General features: G+C 44.6%; 1 protein-coding gene across 3 annotated transcripts in view; it reads left to right on the forward strand.

Annotated features, from left to right (window-relative positions):
• dym (dymeclin) overlaps nt 1–27,561 on the forward strand; it is a 782,339-nt gene that overhangs the window by 177,218 nt on the left and 577,560 nt on the right. For all 3 annotated transcript variants that reach the window (XM_072497436.1, XM_072497434.1, XM_072497435.1), the window contains exon 9: nt 24,390–24,532. In XM_072497436.1, coding sequence (XP_072353537.1) covers nt 24,390–24,532 — 143 coding nt within the window. The remainder of the gene's footprint in view (nt 1–24,389; nt 24,533–27,561) is intronic.

Below are 27,561 nucleotides of genomic sequence, written 5' to 3' on the forward strand. Positions count from 1 at the left end.
CTAATGTCCTTTAGGGAAGGAAATCTGCTGTCCAACAAGTCTGACTAACATTTGAGTCCAGACCCACAGCAATGTAATTGGCCTGGGGGTGCCCTCTGAAATGGCCTAGCAACCCATTCAGCTGCCCTGGGAGACTTCAACCTTCCGGATCCCAAGAAATCATGGCATCAAGTCACACAGGGGCAAGGAAACCTCCTGCCTCCACATACTGCTGTCCCTCAGCAGATGAATCAGAAATCCTCCATTTGGACACAATTGGAGGAAGAACTGAGGTTGACGAGGGCACAGAATGTACTCTTGGCAGGGTCTTCCATGTCCCTCACTGAGTTACCAAACTGGCCATGTTCTGAGGGAATGTCTGCAGACAGGGCCTGTGATAGGTGGTGAGGAAACCAAAAAGAGGGGAAAAGCTTCTAGACTGTGTATTCACCAATCTACCTGTGGCAGATGCATTGTCCATGACGGTATTGGTAGGTACGACTACCATACAATCCTTGTGGAGACAAAGTTTTGTTATCATACTGAGGATATAACTTGGTGAATTTTTGCATTGAATCTTGTTGATGGTACACACTGCTGCCGTGACGCATTGGTGGGGGGGGGGGAGTCAATGTATATGGTGATGGATGGGTGCCAGTCAAGAGGGTTGCTTTGTCCTGGATGGTGTCAAGCTTCTTGAACATTCACGCAGGTAGATGGACAGTGTTGAATCACACTTAGTTGCTGATCAACTGTCCTATAACTAATACCAACAGGCATATCTGGATCCAGAGTTTTCTTGTGCATCACTGGATTATTTAAGAGTTTTCAGACAATTGTTCCCTTGATGCATTCAAGGTGCAGAAACGTTTAAAACAACCGAATTAGCGATCTGAAAATTCTTGTCAGTTGAATGTTTCACCAGGAAAACTTATGTTCTGCACCATTACCCGCAATCCAAATCCAATCATTGTGCTTTTTGAACTTGATTGGTATTAATGGGATAGCACTCTGCGATTGGATGAATGTACAACAGGTCAGCCCAAATTAGTTCATTGTAACAGAAGTGTCCTGATGCTGTGCTAACTGTACTAATGGGCAGCACGGTAGCACACTGTTGCTTCACAGCGCCAGGGTCCCAGATTCGATTCCCGGCTTGACTCACTGCCTGGGCGGAGTCTGTACGTTCTCCCCGTGTTTGAGTGGGTTTCCTTTGGGTGCTCTGGTTTCATTCCGCAAGTCCCGAAAGATGTGCTTGTTAGGTGAATTGGACATTCTGAATTCTCTTTCTGTGTACCGGAACAGGCACTGGAATGTGGCGACTAAGGGATTTTCACAGTAACTTCATTGCAGTGTTAATGTAAGCCGACTTGTGACAATAATAACTATTATTATTAACTCTCTTCCTGATATATATTAATGATCTTGATGTGTTGGGGTCAGTTTTGAAGGTTGCAGATGACACAAAACTTGGAAGCATTGTAAACTGTAAAGAGGACAGAGTAGATCTTCAAAAGGACATGGGTAAGTTGGTGGAGTGGACATATAGGTGGAAGATGAAGTTCAATGTGGAGAAGTTGAGGTGATGCATTTTGGTAGGAAGCACATGGACAGACAATGACAAAAAAGGGGTGCAATTCTTTAGAGGGTATAGGAGCAGAGAAACTTGGGTGCACATGTGCATCATTGAAATTAGCAGGACAGGTGGAGAGAGCAGTTAATAAAGCATACAGTATCTTGGGCTTTATTAATAAGGGCATATTGTACAAGAGCAAGTAGTTCATACTGCATTTATATAATAATAACCTTTTATTATCACAAGTATGAGGTTACTGTGAAAAGCCCCTAGTTAGACCTGAGCTAGCATGTTGTATACAGTTCTGGGTGCCACACTATAGGAAGGATGTGAATGCGCTGGGGAGAGTGCAGAAGAGGTTTACAAGAACGGTACCAGGGATGAGAAACTTCAATTTTGAGGTTACTTTAGAGAGGTTGTGACTGTACCCCTTGGGGAATAGGTCTTAAGAGGAGATTTGATAGAGGTGTTCAAAGTCATGTGGGGGCTGGACAGAGTAGATGGAGAGGAACTGATCCCACTTGTAATAAGATCAAGAACAACGGCACCAAGGGCTGGTTTAGCACGGTGGGCTAAACAGCTGGCTTGTAATGCAGAACAAGGCCAGGAACAGGCGCCGGAATGTGGCGACTAGGGGCTTTTCACAGTAACTTCATTGAAGCCTACTCGTGACAATAAGCGATTATTATTATTATTTAAAGTGAGTTGCAAAAGAAGACAAATGTGATGTGAGAAAAGGCTTTTTCACAAAGTGAATGGTCCAGGCATGGAATACACTGCCTGGAAGAATGCTGGAGGCAGGTTTAATCGAGCCATTCAAGAGGTCATTAGATGACTATTTGAATATGAATAATATGCAAGGGTAGTACGGGGGAAAAGCAGGAGAATAGCACTAAGTAGTAATGCTCATTTAGAGAACTGGTGCAAACTCGATGGGCCGAATGGATTGCAATATTAGTATACTCTACCAGTATACTATATTATTTATTTATTTTTTCTTTCAACTTTTCCCATATTACATGGGGTTGCCACAATGCTGGTTGATCACCCTTCATAACAACCTTCATTTTTGGATTTGGCAGGTGGTTTCACAGTGAGATGGCCTTTTCCACCACTAAAGTATATTATACATTATACTATTTTAGAATATTTAGTTATTAATATGGCCGGAATCTAACATTTTTTCTGACAAGGTAGTTATTTTACCTGCTTTGAAAGAAAAAGGTGCAAATTATTTGAGACTTTATTAAATGTCAGGAATATATAATCTTTTTATTGTCACAAGTAGGCTACATTAACACTGCAACAAGATTACTGTGAAAATCTCCGGGTCGCCACATTCCGGCGCCTGTTGGGTACGCTGAGGGAGAATTCAGAATGTTCTATTTACCTAACATCACATCTTTCGGGACTTCTGGGAGGAAACCGGAGCACCCAGAGGAAACCGACGCATACACAGGGAGAATGTGCAGACTCTGCACAGACAGTGACCCAAGCCGGCAATCGAACCTGGGACCTGACGCAGTGAAGCAACAGTGCTACCCACTGTGCAACCGTGCCGCCCCTAAAGTACCAGGTTATGTCACGATTTAGGTGTAATAATTGTGATAAACTGTATGTAGTGTTACGATCAGGTGAGAAGGGGTAGTGAAAGTCGCCATAGATTCCGAGGGCCATAAGATTCTCTCCCTTTGTTGAGAGACAGAAAGATTGAAAAAAAACTTTGTGCATCCAATTTATTCATCCCAATTAGGGGGCAATTTGGCAAGGTCAATCCACCTACCCTGCACCTTTTTGGGTTGTGGGCATGAGACCCACGTAGAGACGGGGAGAATGTGTAAACTCCACACGGCCAGTAACCTAGAACTGGGATCGAACCCAGATCCTTATCGCTGTAAGGCAGCAGTGCTAACCATGTTCCATTGTGCCACCCTAAGAGAGAGAGAGAGAGAGATGATTGGTGGTGACTTAGCCTGAGGGTAATCACACCTCAGGCGTGGGGCAAAGTTGAGAAGGCTTCATGGATAACTCAGCCAATACAGGAATTGAACCCGCACTGTTGGCATCACCCTGCAACCCAAGCCAGCCATCCAGTTAACTGACCCCCGTGAAGAAAGGGTGGTACAGTTTCCACTTTTCCACTTCTCGTTTGACCGCAACAGGGTATTTTAAAAGGATATGCTTGCCAATTTGGTGAGTATTAAAACATTTACATGCTGTGACAGTAAACCACCCATAGACAGGTTTTCATGTCCGTTTTTAAAAGGAAAGAGAACAGTATTTATTGTACTTAACATTCGATCTAAATAAAAATGCTTAGGCTCTCTTTAATGCATTCAAGAGCTCGCGTACGTACACACACACACACACACACACACACACACACACACACACACACACCTGATTAAGTAGTTTTTAGAAGACCAAAATCAGTCAATGGTATAAACATTTTGTAGAATGATAACTTGATGGTTTCAGACTAGGCTCGATTGACTCCCTGAATTCTGTGTCACAGTGATTTAAAGATGGTGATGGATGATTCCTATTTGATCTTCCAAAGTCAGCAGCTGCTGGGTTGATTTATAGACACTGCTTGCAGCGGTAGCTGGTCAAACAACACAGGGCTCAAGCTTGCAGAATTACTGGCGAGAGAGAAAACCCACTCGGTCCCTCCTCACCTATATCTCTCCTCCTTCTGTTCTGCGGCCTGTAGAAAAGTGGTTTCTTAATACACAAAGGAGGGTCAGTTGGCTCATCAAATGATTCTGTCACCAACTGACCAGTTACCCAATCATATTCTTCATAAATTGATTTCAGGATCATGGTTCAGTCTATTATTCTAATTAGATTCTGGCTGGGAGAGTTCCCTTGTCAACTAGAGGCCATTGTTCAAAGTGTCTAATGGCTGGTTTCACCCCACGTTGCTCTATTTCACGCTTTTCTTGGAATTGTACTTTTGGCAACGCTTATTTTATTGTAAAGTTGACTTTCAGATTTCAGGAGTCACTAGCTTTCTTTTAATTATGCAGATATATTTATCATTGTTCTTGTCATCCAAACCATGTCTGTGTCATTGTGCAGTGTAAAACTTCAGTATCCACGCATCCACCACACAAATATTTGCATTAAAATTTTGGCAATGTCATACACATCAATTTAACTGACCTGTGGCAATCGTCAAACCCACATAACCGTCCTTGCACCAGCATCTTTTCTCATTATTTCTACTTGTGATGAAGGCTGTGCAATCTTTAAGTAACAGGACCCTGTATTTATTTCCATCAAATACTTTGTGCAAGTTCCCACAAGAACTTGTGATGACAGATGAATTTGAGCATAAATCTGTAATTTAAAAACAATGAAACACAGATGTAACAAGAATGGCAAGATTTCATTTTCAAATTCCAAAATGAATTGTGTTAAAATTTTCCATTATGTCCTGCTGCTGAAAATGTTTGGCAATTTCATAAGTTTTCTGCACGTTATGAATGTATACACTGAACTACAGAGAGTAATATGGTATTGAGTGTGATTGGTGGAATGCTAGAGAACCTGGATTTACGTTAATTGACAAAAGAAGAAATAGCAACATGGGGAAAAACGGTTTCATGTGCCAAGTGGTCAGGATCTGGAATGCTCTTCATGCGAGTATGGTGGAGACGGGATCAATTGAGGCTTTGAAAAGGGATTTGAATCATTATCTGAAAATGAAACATATGCAAGGCTGTGGGGAAAAGGCAGAGGAGTGGCACTAGGTGAATTGCTGCTTCAGAAGTTCAACACAGACATAATCAAGAAACTTTGCAATGCCACGACGAGGAGATCCTACCAGGACAGCGGTCCATACCGGTCCTAAGGCCGGACAAGTACAAATTAGCGGAAAACGTCAGACTACCAGCTATGCCCCCACAATCCCAACAAAGACATCAAATTTATAAAAAGCCTAGACTCTCTAACACTAAAATCTAAGCTCCCCCTCATCGAATATTTGCGAGTGGTAGCTGCAGAGTACACACATTTACGACTTCCCTTCTCTAGGCCCATCTCTAGCTACAGCTGATAGGCTCTCCAACCGACCCTATATTAAAAGTTAAGAAACTTCATTACATTATTTGAAAACAAGAATTTCACATCTTACAATCCCACAGTAAGAATCGCACTATGAGAGAAGTATATATAACATTCACATAATGAGGAAAAAAAGGGGAACACTTCAACAGTAAGAACTTCAGTCAAATAAACAGCAATGATATAATTTTCGAACATACACCAATTCAGCTTTTAAACAACAATAGCAAAAGATTTATACAGAATTCAAACTCTGTTTCTTAACAATGTTTGACTTGTCAGGGGAGCCAAAGAACAGATCCGTTCCCTCGACCAAAATTCGAAGACGGGCCGGGATACCCTTCTTGAACAGGGCCAATTTTGTCACATTAAATGCTGCTCTTTTCTTCGCCAGTTTGGTGCTAAGGTCCTGTCTCTTTCCGACACCAATAAAGCCTCCGAATCGGAGGAGCACATCTGGCTCTCATTCTTTGGCATGTTTTAATTTGAAGCTGTATATTTCCCCTGGGATCCCTTTAATTCTTTTTTGACTGTTAGCGCTATTTGTAGCGTGCTCTATGAGTCGGTCATGTTGGACTGTCTCCCGATGCATCCTTCGCTCACATCCGCTGCCGGAAGAGCCTTCTATTTTTCAAGTGCTCATCTAAATGCTCCTTAAATGTTGTGAGGGTTCCCTCCTCCCCACCCTATCAGGCAGAGAGTTCCAGATTCCCACCACCCTTTGGATGAAAAAGTCTTTCCTCAAATCCCCCCGCACTAAATCTCCTGCCCCTTACCTTAAATCTATGCCCCCTGATTACTGACCCCTCTACTAAGGTGAAAGGTTTCTTCCTATCTACCCTATCTGTGTCCCTCATAATTTTGTAGACCTCAGTCACATCCTCCCTCTGCCTTCTCTGCTCTAAGGAAAACAACCCCAGCCTAGTGGTTGGATGACTTCAAATTTATGGAGACTAGGATGTGGGAGGCCTTTCCAGCGTATCTTGAAATAGTCAAGTCTAGATGTTTATGAGTTTATCTCATGAGACCAAGTAAGTAGTGCTTAATGCACAGCATCAAATGGAGAATTTTGAAGTTGGTGTTCAGTCCATCAGCCTGATTTTGAAAATTGATGATTGTTTACTGACTGCATGAATATGATCAAGAGACTCGTGTTCATATATATTTTTCAGGGTTAAATATCTAACTGCTTCCAGTTACTGATACCATGATGTCAGGCTTATCACAAATCTGAATTCCTTAATTTTTATATGGAGATGAAATAGTGTTCCAAAATCCCACAGTTATGGTCATTAGAATCCTCATTTTACAATTTGTTTGTAATGTGATGATACAAGCTAGTTATTTTTTTTAGAAAATATTTTATTAAGGCATTTTTAATTTTAACAATTTTAACCATCAGGTATCAACAGGAACAAAACAAGATAAATAACAACCCCGCCCAGTAAAAAACCCTAGCCAAAATGGCTTACACAAACAAGACCTCCTTTCCCAGCCCCCTTTCCACAGGTTTTCCTGACACCACCCCTTGCTGACAGCCTAATTTTTCTCGAAGAAGTCGATGAACGGCTGCCAACTCCGGTCAAATCCCTGCGGCGATCCCCTCAAGGCGAACTTGATTTTCTCGACTCTTGAGAAACCCCGCCATGTCGCTAACCCATGCCCCTGACTTCGGGGGCTCCGAATCCCTCTATCCTAGTAGGATCCGTCTCCAGGCCACCAGGGAGGCAAAGTCCAGAAGATCGGCCTCTCTCACTCCCTGGGCTCCTGGATCTTCCGACACACCAAAGAACGCCACCTCTGGGCTCGGCACCACCCTCACCTTTAATATTTCTGACATGACGTCAGCAAACCCCTGCCAGAAACCTCTCGGCCTCGGATATGCCAAAAACAGATGGACATGGTTTGCAGAACCCCCCCGCACAGCGCCCACACCTATTCTCCACCCACTCATAAAACCTGCTCATCTGGGCCACCGTCATGTGCGCCCTGTGGACCACCTTGAATTGCATCAGGCTGAGCCTGGCACAGGACGAGGATGCATTAACTCACCTCGGGGCCTCCTCTGATAATCCGGCTTCCAACTCCCCACCCAGCTCTTCTTCCCACTTTCGGTTCACCTCCCTTATTGGGGCTCCCTCCCTCTCCATCAGTTCCTTGTAGATCTCTGAAACCTTCCCCTCCCCACCCCTACTCTCGACACCACCTTATTCTGCAGCCCCTGGGGCGGCAGTTGCAAGAAGGTAGAAACCTGCCTCTGCACAAAGTCCCTCACCTGCAGATACTGGAACCCATTCCCACCTGGCAGTTCAAACTCCTCCTCCAACTCCTCCAAGCTCGGGAAGCCCTCATCAATGAAGAGATCTCCAAATCTCTCGATCCTCGTCCGCTGCCACCTCCGAAACCCTCCCCCCGGAACAAACCGGTGGTTACCACATATCGGTGCCCACACCGATGCCCTTTCCAGCCCCATGTGCTGCCGCCACTGTCCCCACAGTCTCAGGGCTGCCACTACTACTGGGCTTGTGGAGTATCTGGCTGACGAGAATGGCAGAGGTGCCGTTAACAGTGCCCTCACACTTGTGTCTTTACATGAGGCCGCCTCCACTCGCTCCCAAACCGACGCCTCCCCCACTACCCACTTCCTGACCATCGTTATATGCACCGTCCAATAATCATTTATAAAATTCGGAAAGGCCAGCACCCCTCCCCATGTCCCCGCTCCAGACAATACAACCTAGTTAGTGGTAAGAATTCATTTGTGTTGTGCAATATTTCAATGGGAGGCACAGGCCAAATTAAAAAATCAACATTAAGTTAAGAGGGGTGAAATCATGTGTTCGTCACTAAATTCAAATGAAAATGATGCGGAATTTGCCATGACGCGATCTGAACTTTGTCTAAATCAGAATTGCCTCAATAATAATAGCCTTTATTTGGAGGAAGCCTCTTGCTGCTGAAATCAACCTATATGTTTGATCAGTATTGACCTCATCCATTTTCAGCTGATACCCAATGAAGCAGATTGAATTCAAGATGCCCAAATTCCTATTGATGAAACTCTGAACTACATAGGGACCCAGCAACTCCTCACATAAGCAGTTAAAATTAATGACTGGTGGGACAATATGATTTTTAAATGTTCGTTCCTGGGATGTGGGTGTCTCTGGCTGGGACAGAATTTATTGCCCATCTATGAGGGCATTTTTAAGAGTCAACCACATTTCTGTGGATCTGGAGTCGCATGTAGGCCAGAACAAACCATGACACAATTCCTTCCCTAAGGACGAGTGAACCAGATAATAATAATCTCTATTGTCAAAAATAGGCTTACATTAACACTGCAATGAAATGAAATGAAAATCACTTATTGTCACGAGTAGGCTTCAATGAAGTTACTGTGAAATGCCCCTAGTCGCCACATTCCGGCACCTGTTCGGGGAGGCTGGTACAGGAATTGAACCATGCTGCTGGCCTGCCTTGGTCTGCTTTAAAAGCCAGCGATTTAGCCCAGTGAGCTAAACCAGCCCCTTGAAGTTACATATTAGCACTGCAATGAGGTTACTGTGAACGTCCCCCAGCCACATTCCGGCGCCTGTTAGGATACACAGAGGGAGAATTCAGAATGTCCAAATTACCTAACAGCACGTCTTTTGGGACTTGTGGGAGGAAACCAGAGCATCCGGAGGAAACCCACACAGACACAGGGAGAACGTGTAGAATCTGCACAGACAGTGACCCAAGCCGGGGAATGAACCGGGGACCCCGGTGCTCTGAAGCAACAGTGCTAACCACTGCTACCGTGCCGCCCTTGGTTTTTTACGACAACCGACGTTGATTTCATGGTTACCTTTAGACTTTTAATTCCAGATTTTTTATTGAATTCAAATTTTGCCATTTGCCAGGGCGGGACTCGAACCTGGGTCCCCAGCGCATGACTCTGGGTATCTAGATTACTAGTCCAGCGACAATACCACTACGACACTGCCTCTCCTTCACAACTGATTCAAAATCTGCTGGATAATTTTGAAAATATGGGAATATTTTATTAGCTCGGATCCTACAGGGGCAATGCCAAGTTTTGACGAAATCATCTTTAGAAAACCAAATTACATTGCAAAAGCTGTGTTTTCAGCTTAACTTTCGAGGCTTCCAAAGCGATCACAACTACGGTTGATTTTTCATCACTTAGATATCTCGTTTACTCAAATAAAACAGCACTGAATCCAATGTAATCCAAGAGTTACCCATCTGTGAAACTGTTACTGAAATAGTTGACATGATTGCATGTGATACTTATTCACAGAACCTTTGGACAGCGAGGAATCACTAAAAGAAATGTGAAATCTTAACCATTAGTAGTGAGATTAAGGTGAACCTAATTTGTTGTATGCTGCAGTTTCTAGGTGATAATCAAATTTTGTTATGAAAATAATGAAAAAGCTGGAATCGGAAAATACAACCCTGGACAGTAAATATAGTTGGTTTAGATGTTGTAAATTTATTTGAATACATTTCCGACCTTGTAGTACAATAAACAGATCAATTTTGATGGCAGGTTTTAGAGCTATGCTCACTAGCCATGACGAATGTACATGTCGATATCATAAGTCCACTGCGCTTTTTAAAATAGATAATAATCAGTAGGCTTACATTGACACTGTAATGAAGTTACTGTGAAAATCGCCTAGTCGCCACACTACAGCACCTGTTTGGGTACACAGGGAGAATTCAGAATGTCCAATTCACCTAATACCACACCTTTTGGGACTTGTGGGAGGAAACCGGAGGAACCCCACGTAGAGACGGGAAGAACGTGCAGACTCCACACACTGACCCAAGCCGGGAATCAAACCCGGGACCCTGGAGCTGTGAAGCAACAGAGCTAACCAAGGTTGTTTTTTTATCAATAGTCATCCTTGACCTATGGGAAAATAATGACTTTTACCACATTTTTAAGGTAATGATTTGTATGGAGTTTTCAAGGTGCCTTGCTGAGTCCACCTGCAAATAGAGAATTCCACGTTTAACAGTTGTGGAAGGCAAAGCACCGACAGTGTCTGAATTGACAGATGACATTTTTGTTATTTTTGCCAAAGTGTCAGGATTGAAATTTTCCTCTGTCCAGATTAGTCTGGCTGAATAATAACTGAAAATTATGCATATACTCAGCAGGTCCAGCTGCATCTGTGAAGAGTAAAACCGAGTTAATGTTTCCGGTTGATAACCTTTTATCAGACTTCAACTACCACAGTATTTTAATTTTATTTAGTTGGACTGAATATGCCTGTTTCTTTACTGCAGATGCAGTGTAATATAAAAAAGATTATTAGTCAGGGAGGGGGCAAGAACTGGTCTATTTCAACAATATTCCATTTATGAACAGTGACTATATCACTGATTGCTGTCAGCGAGAATGACAAATTTGGTTTTATTACCCAATGGCGTTCATGACTTTCCCATTTCCTTTGGGAGCATATTGTGCAATTCCATTATTTTTTCCCATAACATAGGAAGCTGGTATCCTTGGCAATAAGTACAGATTGTTCTTTTAATTTATTGTCTATGGTTCTTTTCTTTTAGAAAATATTTTATTGAGGCATTTATAATTTTAGCATTTTAAACAACAGAGAGATCCAACACACGCAAATACCCCACAATAACATACCCAACTCAAGTCGATGAACGGCTGCCTCCTCTGAGCGAACCCCCTACAATGAACCCCTTAAGGCAAATTTAATTTTCTCTAGCCTATGAAACCGTGCCATGTCACTGACCCAAACCCCTGACTTTGGAGGCTCCGAGTCCCTCCGTCTCAGCAAAATCTGTGTCCGGGCCACCAGGGTGGCAAAGGCCACAACGTCGGCCTCTTTCCACCCCCCCCCCAACCTCCCCCCGGGCTCCCGGATCTTCCGACACTCCAAATATTGCCACCCCTGGACTCGGAGTCACCCTCCCTTCCAGGACCTCTGACGTGACATCTGGGGCGGAATTCTCTGATAATGGGGCTCTGTCCCCACGCCCGCAAGAAAACGGGCGCGAATCACTCTGGACTTACCTGGAGAAAGTCCAGAGAGACTCTCTGTTTTGCAGGAGGCTAGCAGGGCTTCGGAGTGCTCCTCGCAGCTCCGGCTGCTGATAGGGGGCCCTGCACTTCTGGCCGGAGGTCCGCGCATGCGCGTGGCAGCGGTCTTCGGTGGCGGCCACGCGCAACACGGCGGACCCACACAGCGGACCGGACCCGAGAATGTAGGCCCCTCCGAGATCGCGCGTGCGTGCCGATTGGTGACCCCCGATCGCGAGCCTGGCCGTCCTGGAGGCCCTCCCTCCCCACCCCAGTGACGGATTTCCCCGCCCCCCACCAGGGCGGCCGCGGACTGGGTCTGCAGCCGCCACTCAGCGTGTCCGCCGGATGGAACCATGAGTGAATCACGCCGGCGGCAACTCTGCCAGTTGCTGGTGGAGAATCGCCGCAGGGGCCTCCGTCAATGGCCCCCGACCGGCGCCGCATTGACTGTGCGCGCGCCTCCATTTGCTTCCACACCGATCAATTGTAAGGGCTCTTCCTGTTGATTCCCTTTCCCCCCCTTCTTTATTTTGCTTCTATCATTTTGGTGCTTAATGGAGATGTATCTTTAAGTCAAGAAGGGGAAGTGAGGAATTCAAAAGTTACAAAAAAGACACTGTGCTAGCCTTCGGACAACAGAACTCCGACTTTTCGGCAGCCGAAAGATCGGTAGGATTCGGGTTCGATTGGTTGGCTGGTGGCCAAAGAATTGTCCAAAAGGCCATATTCTGCCCGGTAACAGGTGGTGATTGGTTCCTGTTCCTGCCTGAGTGTGATGATCACAGTCAAAGGGGGTGAAATTGATTTTTACTAGAGAAGCTGCAGCCTTTCTGTCCTACCAAATTCTTCCAGGACAGAGACATGCTCTTATAGGTCTCCACAATATTTAAGGATGGGTTGAAGGCCTCACAGCCGCAAAGCCCCCACCCTGGCCAGGGGCGACCCCCGACCTGGAGCACTCTAGCCCCCTGAGTAACCCCAACCCCTCTGATGGGCCCTCCAATGCCCCAAGCACTGGGGCAGCAACTCTGGTGCCCTTGAGTGCATGCTGGTAAATGGAAAGGTTCCTCACTTCCCCTCCGTATCCATTGCGCCAGCTTCATGTTTTTGAAACGGAGTACTAAATGGCACGCGTGTGACTTCCCGCTGGGGAGTCTGGTAAATCCTGGGAGGCTGCTGCATTTGACTTCAACCTCGTTAATGAGATTGAAATGAATGCAAATTAGGGTTAATTATATTCTTGCCATTTTTGAACGACATCCGGAACTCGCCATTGGAACGGGTGGGGTGAATCGCAAAATGGCTATCGCCCCGCCTGAATCTCATTTTGCCTCTCACGCTATTCAACCAGCATGCTCGGCTTTGTGCCAGGTGCAAAGCGGTCTCTGAATCACATCCCAGGCTTTTTGGACCATCTGCTTTAATATCACTTAATGTGGCTCCCTGTGAAATTTTGCTTTGTATTTCTTCTGTGACTTCATGAGACACTATTATATAAAAGTACTATATAAATACAAGTTGTTTGATAAGAGCAGTAGATATCTCTTTAACAAATACTTTTTGATAATTTGTGACCAAAAAAAACATGGAATAATTTGGAAGGATGCTCAACGTTTGCTGAGTTCATCAGCTTATGTTTGCGAAGTGCACTGACAAGACTTGCTTTGCAAAACCAAAAAACAAAGGACCAGGGGTAGGCCATTCAGCCCTTGGAGCCTGCTCCACTATTTAATATGATCATGGCAGATCTTACACTCTACGCCCACTTTCTTGCCTTATTTCCATGACACCTAATTCCTCATCTGATTAAAAACCTATCGATCTCAGGCTTGAAGGTGTTCAAGGACTCGGCCTCCACAGCTTCTTGGGTAAAGAATTGGCCAGCAAAGTATAGAACTTGGCATTGACTTACTTCAGGCTGAATCAGTCATGTGGAATTAATTCATTGCAAGGAAAGGTAACTAGATCAACAGTGAAACAGTTTCACAACTGACAAAAGAAACCTAAAAGAAAAGACAAGTTATCACGTCAATGTTTTTTTAGGACTGATCTTTCTGAATTTCAGATATTTCCAGTTATGAAATTTCCACAGTTTGATGGACCAGTAAGACAAACTTGAAAAGCATGATCTAATATGGTCCCCTCTTATGTTTATCATTGTTTGCCATAGCAACAGAAAATGGACACTGTATAGGTATTTACAGATGTTGATAATGTGATGTTTCAAATTAGAACTTAATCTATTAAAGCTTAGGTTTTCCATGGCTACATTTGTTGATTTGTTCGGTGATTACTGGTGTATTGGCCAATAATTATTCATTGATCAACATCACAAAAACAGATTATCTGGTCATTTACACAGTGCTGTTTGTCAGGGCTTGTTGTGTTCAAATTAGCTGCTATGTTTCCTACGTTACAACAGTGATGAATCACACTGCAAAAGTACTTTGTTGTTTCCTAGGTTACAACAGCGATGAATGACACTGCTGCAAAAGTACTTTGTTGTAAAGTGCATTGACAATCTCATGTATGGTCACAATGTTTAGTTTTGTAAACGGCTGTTGGTTCACTTGTGTCCACCAGGTAGAATGCTTATTGTCCATGCAGACTTATCAAAGCTGTATTTTGATGTCAATGTACTGGATCAATGGATGGGCGACTTGTGTGTAGTCTGGCTGTCATAGGTGTATCATTGACTCCCAATGGTCCAGATACATATCCTCCAGGATTCTGACTAACTAGATGTTTGTGGTCTTCCTGTGTCAACTTAGGCAGTGAGCAGCTGTTCACCGCTTTTCTTTGGCATACGATGCTGCACATGTTTTTAATGCAGTTATGTTTTCTGTAGCCTCTGGTCGCACCTCTGGAACCAGATTTCCTGCATTGGCATGCCCAGTGCCCTCTTCCCTGCCTGACTTTGCAAAGGATTGGAATGCAGGACAGTTGCATGGTGGGCACGGGAGACTGCACTCCCCATGTAGCTGGCTTTGTTTCTGTGGCATGGCTACAAAGTCAACACTTGTAGCCATGCTCATTGCTTGCAGGTGTTGTCGTCCAGCCGTAATGGCTTTGTGTTTTCAGTTGTCTTTTAAGTGTTAAATATTGTGTCCTTTTTCTCTTAAAGATCTTTTTGGAAGGCTTTGCTTGGTGTTAAAGTTATGATTAGTTCAGTTATACATTGACAGCTCTGCTTCTGAAAAATTGCATTTCCTGCCCTTATCATGCCACCCACTGACAAATTGATTCTTCCGACTGTTGTCTCTCAGCCATGAGCTCCAATCGGTTTATTCTGAAGTTTACCTTTACTAGAAGCTGATACGCCAGCATGTTTCAAAGCTCAATGAGGTTCTCCAGATCTATTTTGTCGTGTTAGGTACACTGGTATAACACTGGCTGCAACTGAGATCAGAAAGATACTCCAGACCTTGAAGTTAGTTCAATCAGGTTTACTGAATTGATGGTACAGTTAGCACAGTTCTCTGAGTTCGACTCTCTGCTAACTCAAGTGTGGTTACTCTGTCTGACTGAACCAGACTAGCTCTTAGCCACGTGGTGGAGGTGTGAGATTGTAACAACACCCTTGACTGACTCTCTAGATGTTCATCAGTGGAAAGAGGCGAAGTGTCAGTGCCTCGTGCCTTTTATAGTCAGACCCCACCCCTGAGTGTCCTGCCTGCTTATTGGTCATGTCCTGTTCTCTGTGTCCATTAGCTGCATGTCTGTGCCTGCCTGTATATCATTGTGTGTGTCTGCATATCATGATATCTCCCCTTTTTAAAAAATGTTTGGATGACATATGTGAACTTATTTACAAGAATAGGCCAATATTAACATATGTTCACATCCACTGCATGTATATATGTACATGTGAAAACAGCTGTCTAATGCAAGAACACAGAACAAAACAAACAGAACAAATGTTCATAAGTCCAGTCGCTGTGGCTTGCGTCTGATCCTGATAGACCGCCGGAGAGGTGGTGGTGGGGATGACAGCGCCTTGATGGGCGGGATTGAATCCTGACTGATGGCCTCGTGAGTCGAGGTATCAGGAGGTGGCAAAACAACAGATGGAAACGGAGAAGAATGTGGTTGCGGGCAGGCAACTTTGCGCAGTGCCCGTCTGTTTCGTCTCACAACAGAACCATCAGCCAGACGCACAACATACGAGTGGGGGGCAGCCTGTCGAACAACGACAGCTGGAGCTGACCAGCCTCCATCAGGGATCTTGACCCGAACAGTGTTTGACGGGGATAACACTGGCAAATCGGTGGCATGAGCATCATAGCCCTGTTTTTGCCGGTCTCGGAGTTGCTGCACCTTCTGCAGCACCGGGAGGTGATCCGGGTTGGGCAAGTTTATGGCTGGAAGTGTCGTTCGCTGGTCCCTGTTCATCAGATGTTGAGCCGGCGATATGCCAGTGGACAGTGAGGTCGCCCTGTACGCAAGCAGCGCAAGGTGAATGTCAGACGCAGAATCCGCGGCCTTGCAGATGAGCTGCTTCATTATGTGCACCCATTTCTCAACTTTTCCGTTTGACTGCGGATAGTGTGGGCTGGAAGTGACGCGTTTGAACTGATACGACTGGGCAAACAGAGACCATTCGTGGCTGCTGAAGCACGGGCCATTGTCACTCATAGCAATGAGTGGGATACCATGCCTGGAGAACGTCTCCTTACAGGCCTTGATGACGGTCCGAGATGTGAGGTCTGAGAGCTTCACGACTTCAGGGTAATTGGAAAAGTAATCAATGATTAACACGTAATCACGACTATTTGCATGAAAGAGGTCCATGCCAACCTTGGACCACGGAGAGGTTTTGATTTCATGCTGCTGAAGTGTCTCCTTACTCTGCGCTGGCTGGAAGCGTTGACAGGTCGCACAGTTAAGTACCATGTTCGCGATGTCCTGGCTGATCCCGGGCCAGTAGACAGCCTGCCTGGCTCTGCGTCTGCACTTTTCCACACCCAGGTGACCCTCATGGATTTGATGGAGCACCAAGCTCTGGAGACTGTGGAATTACAGTCCGTTTTAATTTGAGGAGGATACCATCAACCACCGTCAGGTCGTCCTTTACATTGAAAAATTGAGGGCACTGACCTTTTTGCCAGCCCTTGGCGAGGTGTTGCATAACACGCTGCAAGAGGGGGTTTTGGCTGTCTCCTCACGGATACGAATCACCTTCTCATCAGATGCCGGGAGGGTGCTAGCATACAGCTGCACCTGTGACTCAACCTGTGACTCAATGTGCCGGATGATGTTCAGTGGTTCACTCGCCACGGTGATGGAGCGGGACAGTGTATCGGCAATGATGATCTCCTTGTCAGGCGTGAGGAGGATGCGCTGCAACCGAGGCGTCATGTCATTAAGGTCCTTGTGGACAGTGTGGACCAGGGGCCTGTGATCCGTCTTAACTGTGAATGTCGGCCGGCCGTAGACATAGTCGTGAAACTTGAGAATGCCAGTGAGGAGGCTGAGGCATTCCTTCTCTATTTGTGCATATCTTTGTTCGTTGGGCGTCATTGTCCTTGATGCGTAGGCAATTGGTGCCCAGGATGAAGTGTCATCGCGTTGCAGTAGGACCGCACCGATGCCATCCTGGCTCACATCTGTCGAGATTTTTGTTTCCCTGTCTGGGTCGAAAAATGCCAATACAGGTGCAGTGGTGAGCTTGGGTTTCAGCTCCAACCAGTCTGCCTGATGGGCCGCCTTCCACTTGAAGGCAGTGGACTTCTTCACTAGGTTTCGTAGGGCCGTGGTGTGTGAGGCCATGTTTGGGATGAACTTGCCCAGAAAATTGACCATGCTCAGGAAGCGCAATACCGCCTTCTTGTCTTCCGGGACCTTCATGACTGCGATGGCCTTGACCTTGTCTGTGTCGGGGCACACGCCCTGCTGAGAGATCTGGTCTCCTCGGAACTTGAGCGTCGACATGCCAAAGCAACATTTGGCCCTGTTCAGCTTCAGGCCATTGGCGTGGACATGGCGGAATACCTGCTGGAGACGGGAAATATGCTCCTCAGGGGTCGTGGACCATATGATGACGTCGTCCACGTACACACGAACCCCTTCGATGCCCTCCATCATCTGCTGCATGATGTGATGAAATATCTCCGGTGCCAAGACGCTGCCGAATGGCATACGGTTATAGCAGTACCTGCCAAACGGTGTGTTGAAGGTGCAGAGCCTTCTGCTGGGCTCACCCAACTGGATTTGCCAGAATCCATGTGACGCATCTAACTTCGTGAAAAACCGGGCATGTGCCATCTCACTGGTGAGTTCCTCCCGCTTCGGGATGGGGTAGTGTTCACACATTATATTCTGGTTGAGATCCTTGGGATCAATGCAGATGCAGGTCTCCAGAGGGTTTTTTAACCACCACCACCATCGGGCTGACCCAGTCAGTCGGTTCGGTTGCCCTGGAAATGATCCCCTGCTGCTGCAGCTCCTTGAGCTGTTCCTTCAGGCGCTCCTTCAGCGGAGCCGGGACCTGGCGTGGTGCATGATCCACTGGCTTGACATCAGGTCACAGGAGGATCTTGTACCGATATGGCAAAGTGCCCATCCCGTCAAACACATCTGGATAGTGAGCGAGGATGTCGTCAATGCCAGCTTGAAGATCCACGTTGGAGGATGTCGTTGAATAAACCTCGCTGCACCAGATTTAGCTTTTTGCAGGCATGCGCACCCAGTAGGGATGCCCTGTCTGGCTTGACAATTTCAAACCTTAGCTGTGCATGGGTGCTCCGTGGAGACAAGTAGATGGCAGGACCCCAGTGCCGTGATGGCATTACCGTTATAGTCCAGGAGCTGGCAGGCTGCTGGAAGGACCTTGGCGGGGGGGGGGGGGGGGGGGGGGGGGGGGGGGCGCTTCTTGATGCGTTTGAAGTCTGCCTGTGAGAGGAGGTTGGCAGAAGCACCTGTGTCCAGCTTGAACTGGATGGAGCAGCGGTTGACCTGCATCACCGCACACCATTCGTCCTCTGAATGCACAGCGAGGATGGACTGAATGCGAGATGAGTTAGGTGTGGCATGTTCACGTGTGGTAATGATGCCCACTCGGTAGGCGGACTCCAGGCGCTCGTTCTCTGGATCCGTTGTACTGCTAGGATCAGAATCCTGTAATCGTCATTGCACATTCTGGACGCGCCATCGTCGGAATTGGGAGCGCTGGCCTCTGACTGGTGGTGCAGATCTGCACAAGGCTGCATAGTGTCCAGGCTTCCCGCAGTTTAAACATCGCCTGCCTCTTGCAGGGCAGTGTTCCTTTAACTGGTGGAGGTGTGAGATTGTAACAACACCCTTGACTGACTCTCTAGATGTTCATCAGTGGAAAGAGGCAGAGTGTGAGTGCCTCGTGTCTTTTATAGTCCAATCCCACCCCTGAGTGTCCTGCCTGCTTATTGGTCATGTCCTGTTCCCTGTGTCCGTTAGCTGCTTGTCTGTGTCTGCCTCTATATCATTGTGTGTGTCTGCATATCATGACATATTTCACATATGCTCAGGTGTTGATTCCAATGGTTGTCTTTATTTTCACTGCTTGTTTATCCAGTTCTGTGACAGATAAATCTTAAAATAATAATTCCATTTTTTGTCTAAAAAGCCTGAATTTGGAAAGGGGATGGTTGGCTTTCTGATTTATTCTGGGAAATTTGGTGATTGTCTTCATAATTCCCAAGTCTTTTTTCTGACAAATATTTTTACTCAACATTTGTTCACCGTCGGTACCCTCCCCCGTCCTCCTCCTTCTTCAGTAACAATGAAATAGAGGCCTGCCTCATAGTCTCCGGTAGACCCCCCCCCCCCCCCCCCCCCCCCTCACACCTTTAGACACTCCAGTCGCTCCAAAAACTTCCTCATCCCCGACTCATCCTCCGGCAGCTCCGATTGGTATAACTCCCTATAAAAGTCCTCAAACACCCTATTCACCTGCGCCGGAGCCACCACCACCCCTCCTGTTCAATTCCTAATCCGCACAATCTCCCTTTTTGCTGCATGCTGATGGAGCTGGCCCGCTCCAGTGGCCTTCGAGTGGCCTTCCCACCATATACGCAACCCCCCCTCCGCGCTCATGTCAACTGCCGAACCGCCCTACCCGTAGCCGAAAGGTAAACTTCGCTGCAACACATTCCTCCTCCGTAATGGCTCTGGATCCTCCGCATATCTTCCATCTACCTCCAAAATCTCTTTCAGCCGTTGCTGCTCCTCCTCCTGCACCTCCCTATCGACTTTCGCCTTAAATGCGATGGCCACCCTCTCAGTGCCACCTTTAACGCCTCCCAAACCACCGACGACTGAGAAGTCCCCATTTCGATTAAACTCCACATACTCCTCAATGACCCTCCCCATCTTAATGCATAAATTCAGGTCTGCCAAAAAGCCCACATCCAGCCTCCACACCAAGCTCTGGGCTGGACCCATCTCCAGGACCGCATCCACCCAGTGCAGCGCATGATCCAATATCACGATTACCGAGTATTCCGCCTTCTTTACCCCAGCCACCAGTGCCTTCCCTACCACAAAAAAGTTGATCTTCAAATATACCTTGTGTACCGAGGACATTCTCCATTTGTAACCTCACCCGCTTACCCACCAGTATAGCCACCCCACACCCCTACTGTTGAAGTCCGAATGGAACACCTGGCTCACCCAGCCCTTCCTCAGTCTCATCTGGTGCTTTACCCTCAGATGTGTCCGCTTTCAGGTGCGAGAAAACTTGCGCTCTCTTCACCGGTCTTCTAACCCTCGCATGCTTCACACCACCACTCTGACCAGGGTCGCTCACCCCCTCGCCCTTCCTACCCGCCATGACCATCCTTCCAAGCCCTGCCTCCCAAGCAGGACCTCGCCCTGGCCCTCGTCACTGTCAAGGTTCCTTTAACCCCAAAGTCCCTTCTACAATAACAAAAGTACAACAAAACAAAGCAACGCCATAAGATCTAACAGGGGGTTTTCCTCACCCACTGTGAGGACTTATGAAGCCCATACCCACCATCTCTAGATCATGCCACCTGCCCACCATTCTGTTGTGACATTACTCATCGTATCGATAAACAAAGTAAAGTGTACTAAGAAAAGATTCTCCATCACTGAAAATGCAAGGATAGCAATATAAAAAGAAAATCAGATAAGTATAGCACATACAACAAACCCAGCACATACAACAAACCCAGCACACTCCCCAATGAAACGAAGGAAATCCATTACCAGACCATTGATAGGAAACAATCTCCAGACTGTGAACACTAAATCCCAAGGATTTGGATTTGACAGAACAGAAGCAAGGTTGGCAGACCCTCTAACCTACCCCATCCCCTAAGTTGTAAGCTCACTGCCTAAGTTGACACAGGAAGACCACGAACATCTAATAAGACCAAAATTGGATGCAAATTGATTACAAATCCTGTGACGTAGCAAAGGCTTCTGTACCCTAAGTAGCAAAGGTTTAATGTTGTGTAATATTCAATTGGCACTTATTCTATAGGTCCACGATGTCTTTTAATTTTAACATAACTAAAAATGAAACATGAGTAAGTGAGGTTAGTTTTGTGCTGTATCCTTGCATACTAGGAATTGGGTTGAGATCCAACGATAAAATCTTATAATTATGCAGTTTAAGCTACTTGTAATGCTCAAAGCTTTTACAATCTGCAAGGGTAGGGGGGAGTTACATTTCATCAGCCTGGACAAAACAATAAGTATCTAATTTTGTTTCTGTTGCATCAGCATGTAACATTTCTAATTCTGTTATAGCAGCATATAAAGTTTACTCTTTGAGAAAGTGCACACCACACGCGCAGTGCATGCACAAGTGCGCTGACTCTCCACTTGCGCAGAAAGCACACACCACAGTCAACCGTGATTGGTGCTTTATTTCCACTAACACATTTAACAATGCACTGCTTTTTTTTCTTCCCATTTTTTTGTCCCGTAGTTCCGGTTTGTGGCACACAGTCCAGTTGCACGTTTAGCGTCCTTTGTCCCATCCACCAAGTTGTTTTGTATGAGAATAACACCTGAGGACACCTTATTGGATCTTCAGTTTTTCTCTCTGACTCAAGACAAGTGCAGCCCTGAACCAGCTTGTTGCTCCCACTCACCACTGATTCATCTACCCCTGAAATCAGGTACTCTGCTCTGTTTTGTTTGTAGAGTGATTCTGCCTCTCAGGGTTTCACTGTACATACAGCCTCTGCCTTTGCTGCAGACAGCCTGTACTGTACCAAAATTTGTCTGTGACTCCTCCCGAGATATTCTGATGATCTCTTTTATTTCTGCAATGTGGCCATGGTCTTCAAATTTTTACCTCTGCCCCCATGTTCATTACTTGCTTAACACAAACTTATCAATTACACAGAGAGAAATAGTAAACTATAAGTAGGTTCCATTATTTGCAAACTGGTACTAATATATACATGTTACAGGCGAGCTCAGTAAACAGGTCTATTATAGGGGTTCAGCTGGTCATATGTTATGTATCCTGGTTCCACGATTGCATATTCTCTTAAAGCAATATCGCAAATTCTGACCAGAAATTAATTGAGCAGTGCAGGAAGGTTCCACCATCCCACTCACCATCCTCCTGCCTGATTAAATGCCACAGCCACCAAACGCATCCACTGGACAAAACATTACATTTCTCTCAATGCCTTGACATATGTGTTTCTCTTTTGCAGGGTCAACTGGCATCTTTGCAAACATATATTAGTGATCACAGTGCCTCAAGCTGGGGCATATTTTTATTTAGCTTGTGCATTAATCACGAGGTGATTACTTCACTCAAAGATTGAAAAGTAAAGGTCGGTTCTCGGTTCAAACGCTGTTTAAATTTTAGGCTTGCTGTGCAATTCTAACATCAATTTAATTATTTTACAACATTACAGTTCAAAAATCTTACCACCTAAAAGGTTAGAAGTTAACATTACAATATCAAATTGTTTCAAGTCAGCAATAAAATCTGCTATTACTCTGATTAACCCTTTTCTTAAAAGAAGAGTAATAATTCTTAAAGAGTGACCATGTGTCATAATAAGCTGTCCATTAAAGAGCACAGTGGACAACATTATATACAAAAAGACAGCATGGGAGTATCAGAGCACATGGGTAGTTTCCTCTGAAATAGGTTCCTGATCTCAACCATGGCATATCGTGAGGAGCAAAGTAGAGATCAATTATTTTCTTACAAAGATGGTTTGGAAAATGAAAAATCCCTGTAGAAAGGAAACAGGAGTGGAATCCATTCATTCTAGACTGCATTTTCTCAACTCAGACAAGCTAATTATCGAGTGGCATTTCCAGGGCTTTGGGCTTGGTTTGTTTACCCTTTGAAGAGATGAGCACAGTTCTTTATTTAAAAATAATCAACACTTTGGGCATTTATACATTATTGCTCACTTAAGCCCGTCAAACAACAATAAGAACTTGTACTCCCTAAAGGAGGATGCTGCATGTGAACATGCATTGCTTGACTGTTGTTCAGGCTATTGTAATCGCTGAAAAAAAAATAACTTGAATTACATTGATTATCAATGTCAGAGAATAGGCTGCTTAATGATGTTGTTATATTAAACAATGCTAAAATATAGCTTTATGTTGCAAGGTATTAGTCTGCATTCTTGAAGAGGTTAAAGGTCAGATTTCAGATCAGAGAACTGGATTATTTTGCGGGAAAGCCAATTAAAAAGCTGCAGTCACACTTAAGTGTGACAGAGCAATTTACATTGTATAGTGTGTGTAATGTAGAGTGTTTACATACTGGCCAAGAGATTCTACTTCGGAGACAATCAGTGATCCAGGTGTGAATTGTACTTAAACATACAATATTTTTGCTCAGGTTTCTGCTCAAACTCACTTGCTTACTGCTAAATGTAAAATCTTACATGAAAGAGCACAATTAGGCAGACTTTTAAAACATTTTTTAAAGATTTGGATTAAAAATATTCCTTGATGTAATTATGAGTGGTAACTTGAAGTTTTATTCATCTAGCTGAAAAAGGGTTTATCACAATAAGCATTTTCAAGCAATGCTTTGTTCACCATTTGAGAGTAATAAGATTTTAAATAACTGCAAATGATTTATACAAAACCATTAACTAGCCACATTGGTGTGCAGTAGTCAGTTTATTAGTACATTTAAAAAAAGTAAACCTTTTTACAAGGTGCCTATTAACACTAAGAGCATCCTCAAAGGCCTACAGGTGGATGAAATTAGCAGAAATTCACCATGATGATTAATTTGATCCAAAGGGAGGGCAACACGGTGGCTCAGTGGATTAGCACTGCGGCCTCATGGCGCCGAGGTCCCAGGTTCGAACCCGGCTCTGGGTCACTGTCCGTGTGGAGTTTGCACATTCTACCCGTGTTTGCGTGGGTTTCACCCCCACAACCCAAAAATGTACAAGCTAGGTGGATTGGCCACGCTAAATTGCCCCTTAATTGGAAAAAATGAATTGGGTACTCTAAATTTAAAAAACAAAATTTGATCCAAAGGTGTGGCCAATTTTATTGGTATTACTGGTGGAAAAGATCATGGGAACTAATTTGAACTGGACATAATTTTCACTTGAAATTCCTTGATCTTTTGCGATATTTTAGTCAATGTTGGGTGCAACCTAGCGGAAACTCTGCATCACTGTTTTAAAGTAGTAATAGATGGGAATTATCAATGATATCTATTTGAGCTTTTTTAAATTTTCTTTTCAGTCTTCAACATACCAGCAGAATTGTAAAAACATTACTTTACAACTTCATTAGGCAAGAGAAGTGCCCACCTCCAGGGACTCAGATTTTTGAACAGACATCTGAGGGAAGTGGCTTGCTATATGGTTTAGCATCTGGTGTGGCATGTAAGTATGTTGTGTTTGATTATTGAATTACAAGTACATATTGCTTAAATAGAATAAAACAATAGAATGTTACAGCATGGAAGGTGGCCATTTAGCACCTCAGTCAATGCCTGCTCTCTTCAAGAAATGAAATTAATGAAAATGAAAATCGCTTATTGTCACAAGTAGGCTTCAAATGAAGTTACTGTGAAAAGCCCCTAGTCGCCACATTCCGGCACCTGTTCGGGGAGGCTGTTATGGGAATTGAACCGTGCTGCTGGCCTGCCTTACACTCTTCCACCCTATCTATCCCTGTAGCCCTGCAATTTCTTTCTTCTTATAATATTTCAATTCCCTTTTGAAAATCCATTGCACTCTTAGGCAGTGCATTTCAAGACCTAACCACTTGGTGCGTTATGTCACCTTTGGCCCTTTTGCTAAACACCTTAAATCTCTGTCCTCAAATTCTCATTCCTTTCGCCAATGGGAATGGTTACCACCTATCTATTCTATTTAGACCTCATGATTTTGAACACTTCTAACAAACTTTCCCTCACCTTCTCGACTAATGAGAATCCCAGCTTTTCCAACTGATCCACATTATTGGTGTCCCTCATCCTAGAACCATTTTGAGATTTTGTTTCTGCAACCCCACCTCAATTTCTTCCAAAAGTGTGATGCTCAATATTGGCCATGATGCTTCACTTGAGGCTGAACTGTGTGTTATAAAGGTTCATCAGAGCCTTCTTGCTTTTACAATTCATGCATCTATTTATAAAGCTCAGGAACCTGCTTGCCTTTTTAACTACTTTCTCAATCTGCACTGCCACCTTCAATGATATGTGCACACATACCCCAGGTGTCTTTGATTACATCAAACCTCTCTCCGGTAGTTCACCCCAGGAAGAAAGTAATCAGTGGCCGTCTTTCCAACACCCAATCAAACTTCCATGTTTCTCTCTTCTTTGGATCTCTACCCACATTGACATGTTTGCTGCACTCAAGTGAAGAGGAGGGAGGAGCATTTGGCTAGAAAGCTGAGGTAGACATTAAAGGAGCTGTTGTAAAGGTGAGACATTCAAAAGAATAGGTTCCAGTAGAGTAAATGGGCTTGGTGATGGGATCCATGCTATATAAGTGTGCATGCCTAAGTAAGTCCGGTTCCGTTTTCAGGTTTGAAAGTGAATAATAAGGTTCCGTGCAGTCAGTCTTACTGTTGTAGCTATTGCTTTAATTATATTTCTTTATTGAAGTGGCTGTATGCACTTAGCAGAATGGCATTCCCTCATTTTATGCAATTGTTGTGTCATGGGCGAGGGGAGGCAAAGAGGTACGAGAAGTTAAAATATGCCATTTAGACTTGTTTACAAATGTGGTTGTGTTCCAGCCACAGTAACATTAGGATAAAAGATTCATGTCATAAAAATGTAACACTGAGCTTGCAACAGAGAAGAACACAAGTAGCGAATAAACAATTGAAAGATTAGGTACCCATCAGTTTACATAGGATAAGTCTTTAATGTCTTTGCTGTACTGTTGAGTGTCAACCATTGACCTTAAACCTTATAAAAGAGCACTTTTCTTTAAAAGTGAGTATTTGGATATCAGTCTCATCTTTAAGCCTCCGTTACCCACATACCAGTAACAAGCAACATCTTGAATTAGTAAATATCCCAAGGCACTTTGAAACTGAGCCACATGAGGAGATATTACAAAAGATTACCAAAAGCTTGGCTAGAGATAGATAGCCTTGAGAGAGGCAGAGATGTTTCGGATGTGAATTCCAAAGAAGCCATAGAATCCCGACAGGGCAGAAAGAGGCCATTCGGATCACCGAGTCTGCACCGACACTCCGAAAGAGAACCCGGCCGAGGCCCACTTTATCTGACCCACATCCCAAGAACAAATAAAAAAAACTTAAGATAATTAATATCAGCAGAGAAAACGCATTGGAGAAACTTAAGTGACTAAAATCCGACAAATCCCCATGACCTGATAGCCCCCAACCTGGACTCGCAACAGAAATAGCTGTTGTGGTGCACCTCTAAGTGGGTGTGGTTATGTTTTATGTATATTTGGCCTGTAACTTACTGGTTGGCAAGCGTCGGATTTGATGGTGGTGGGGAAGTGGGTGAGTGGGGTGGGGGGGGTGCACCCCAAAATGCACTGGGGAATTCCTCGCAGAAGTTCCCAGGTAATGCTTTAGGTGGCAAATGTCCAGAAATGTTAACTTACCCTGGACAATCCCACAGTGCTGTGGACCATCTAATTAAGATCGTTGACTTCGGATGGTTTTGCCAGTTTTACACCAATGGTTACTCTGTAATGGTTCGAAGGAATAAAACTACTTCTAACTTCAGCGTAACTATTTTAAACAACCAGACTGAGCACTCATTTCCCCCCGCCAACCGAGCCCCAGCTGCAGGGCTGAAATCCTTAATAGATAAGCCCACATATTTCTGTGCTAACCAGTCCCTTATCTGTGGTTGGTGCCTTGATGCTTAACTGCTGAGTAAGCACAAGAAGAAAAACGCAACATTAACTGCTGAGATAGGGAATGTACTGGTTATGATTTTCCTAAATTTCCTGTAATCTAGAATCAGTCCCATCGGACTGGAAATGAGCAAATGCAATTTTTTTTTTTTTATAAATGTTTTTTATTGGAGTTTTGCAGCAAATGCAATTCTGCTATTTAAAAAAGATGCCGGAGAGAGAAAATAGGGAACCTCAGACCAGTAGCCTGACATTAGTCAGGAATGCAGGAATCTATTGTTATGGAAGTCTTAACGAGTGTCTTAATCCGTAACACTGGTAAATGTGAAGGAATCCTTCACCATATAACGTGGAAACTTGTTCAAAACTGGTTGTAACAATTTGCCCAACCATTTGCCAATTCATGCTGTGTAGCATGTGTTATGGGTCAGGGTTTAGAGAATCCCAAAGTGTATCATGGAGTTCACCTGACCCACAACTTTTAATAGATTGTGGTATGGGGCGCACACGGCTCACTCTACAGGAATGGTACATCAGAAATGGACCAGTATTTTTTT

The sequence above is a fragment of the Scyliorhinus torazame genome, chromosome 3 (assembly GCF_047496885.1).
Source record: "Scyliorhinus torazame isolate Kashiwa2021f chromosome 3, sScyTor2.1, whole genome shotgun sequence".
NCBI lineage: Eukaryota > Metazoa > Chordata > Chondrichthyes > Carcharhiniformes > Scyliorhinidae > Scyliorhinus > Scyliorhinus torazame.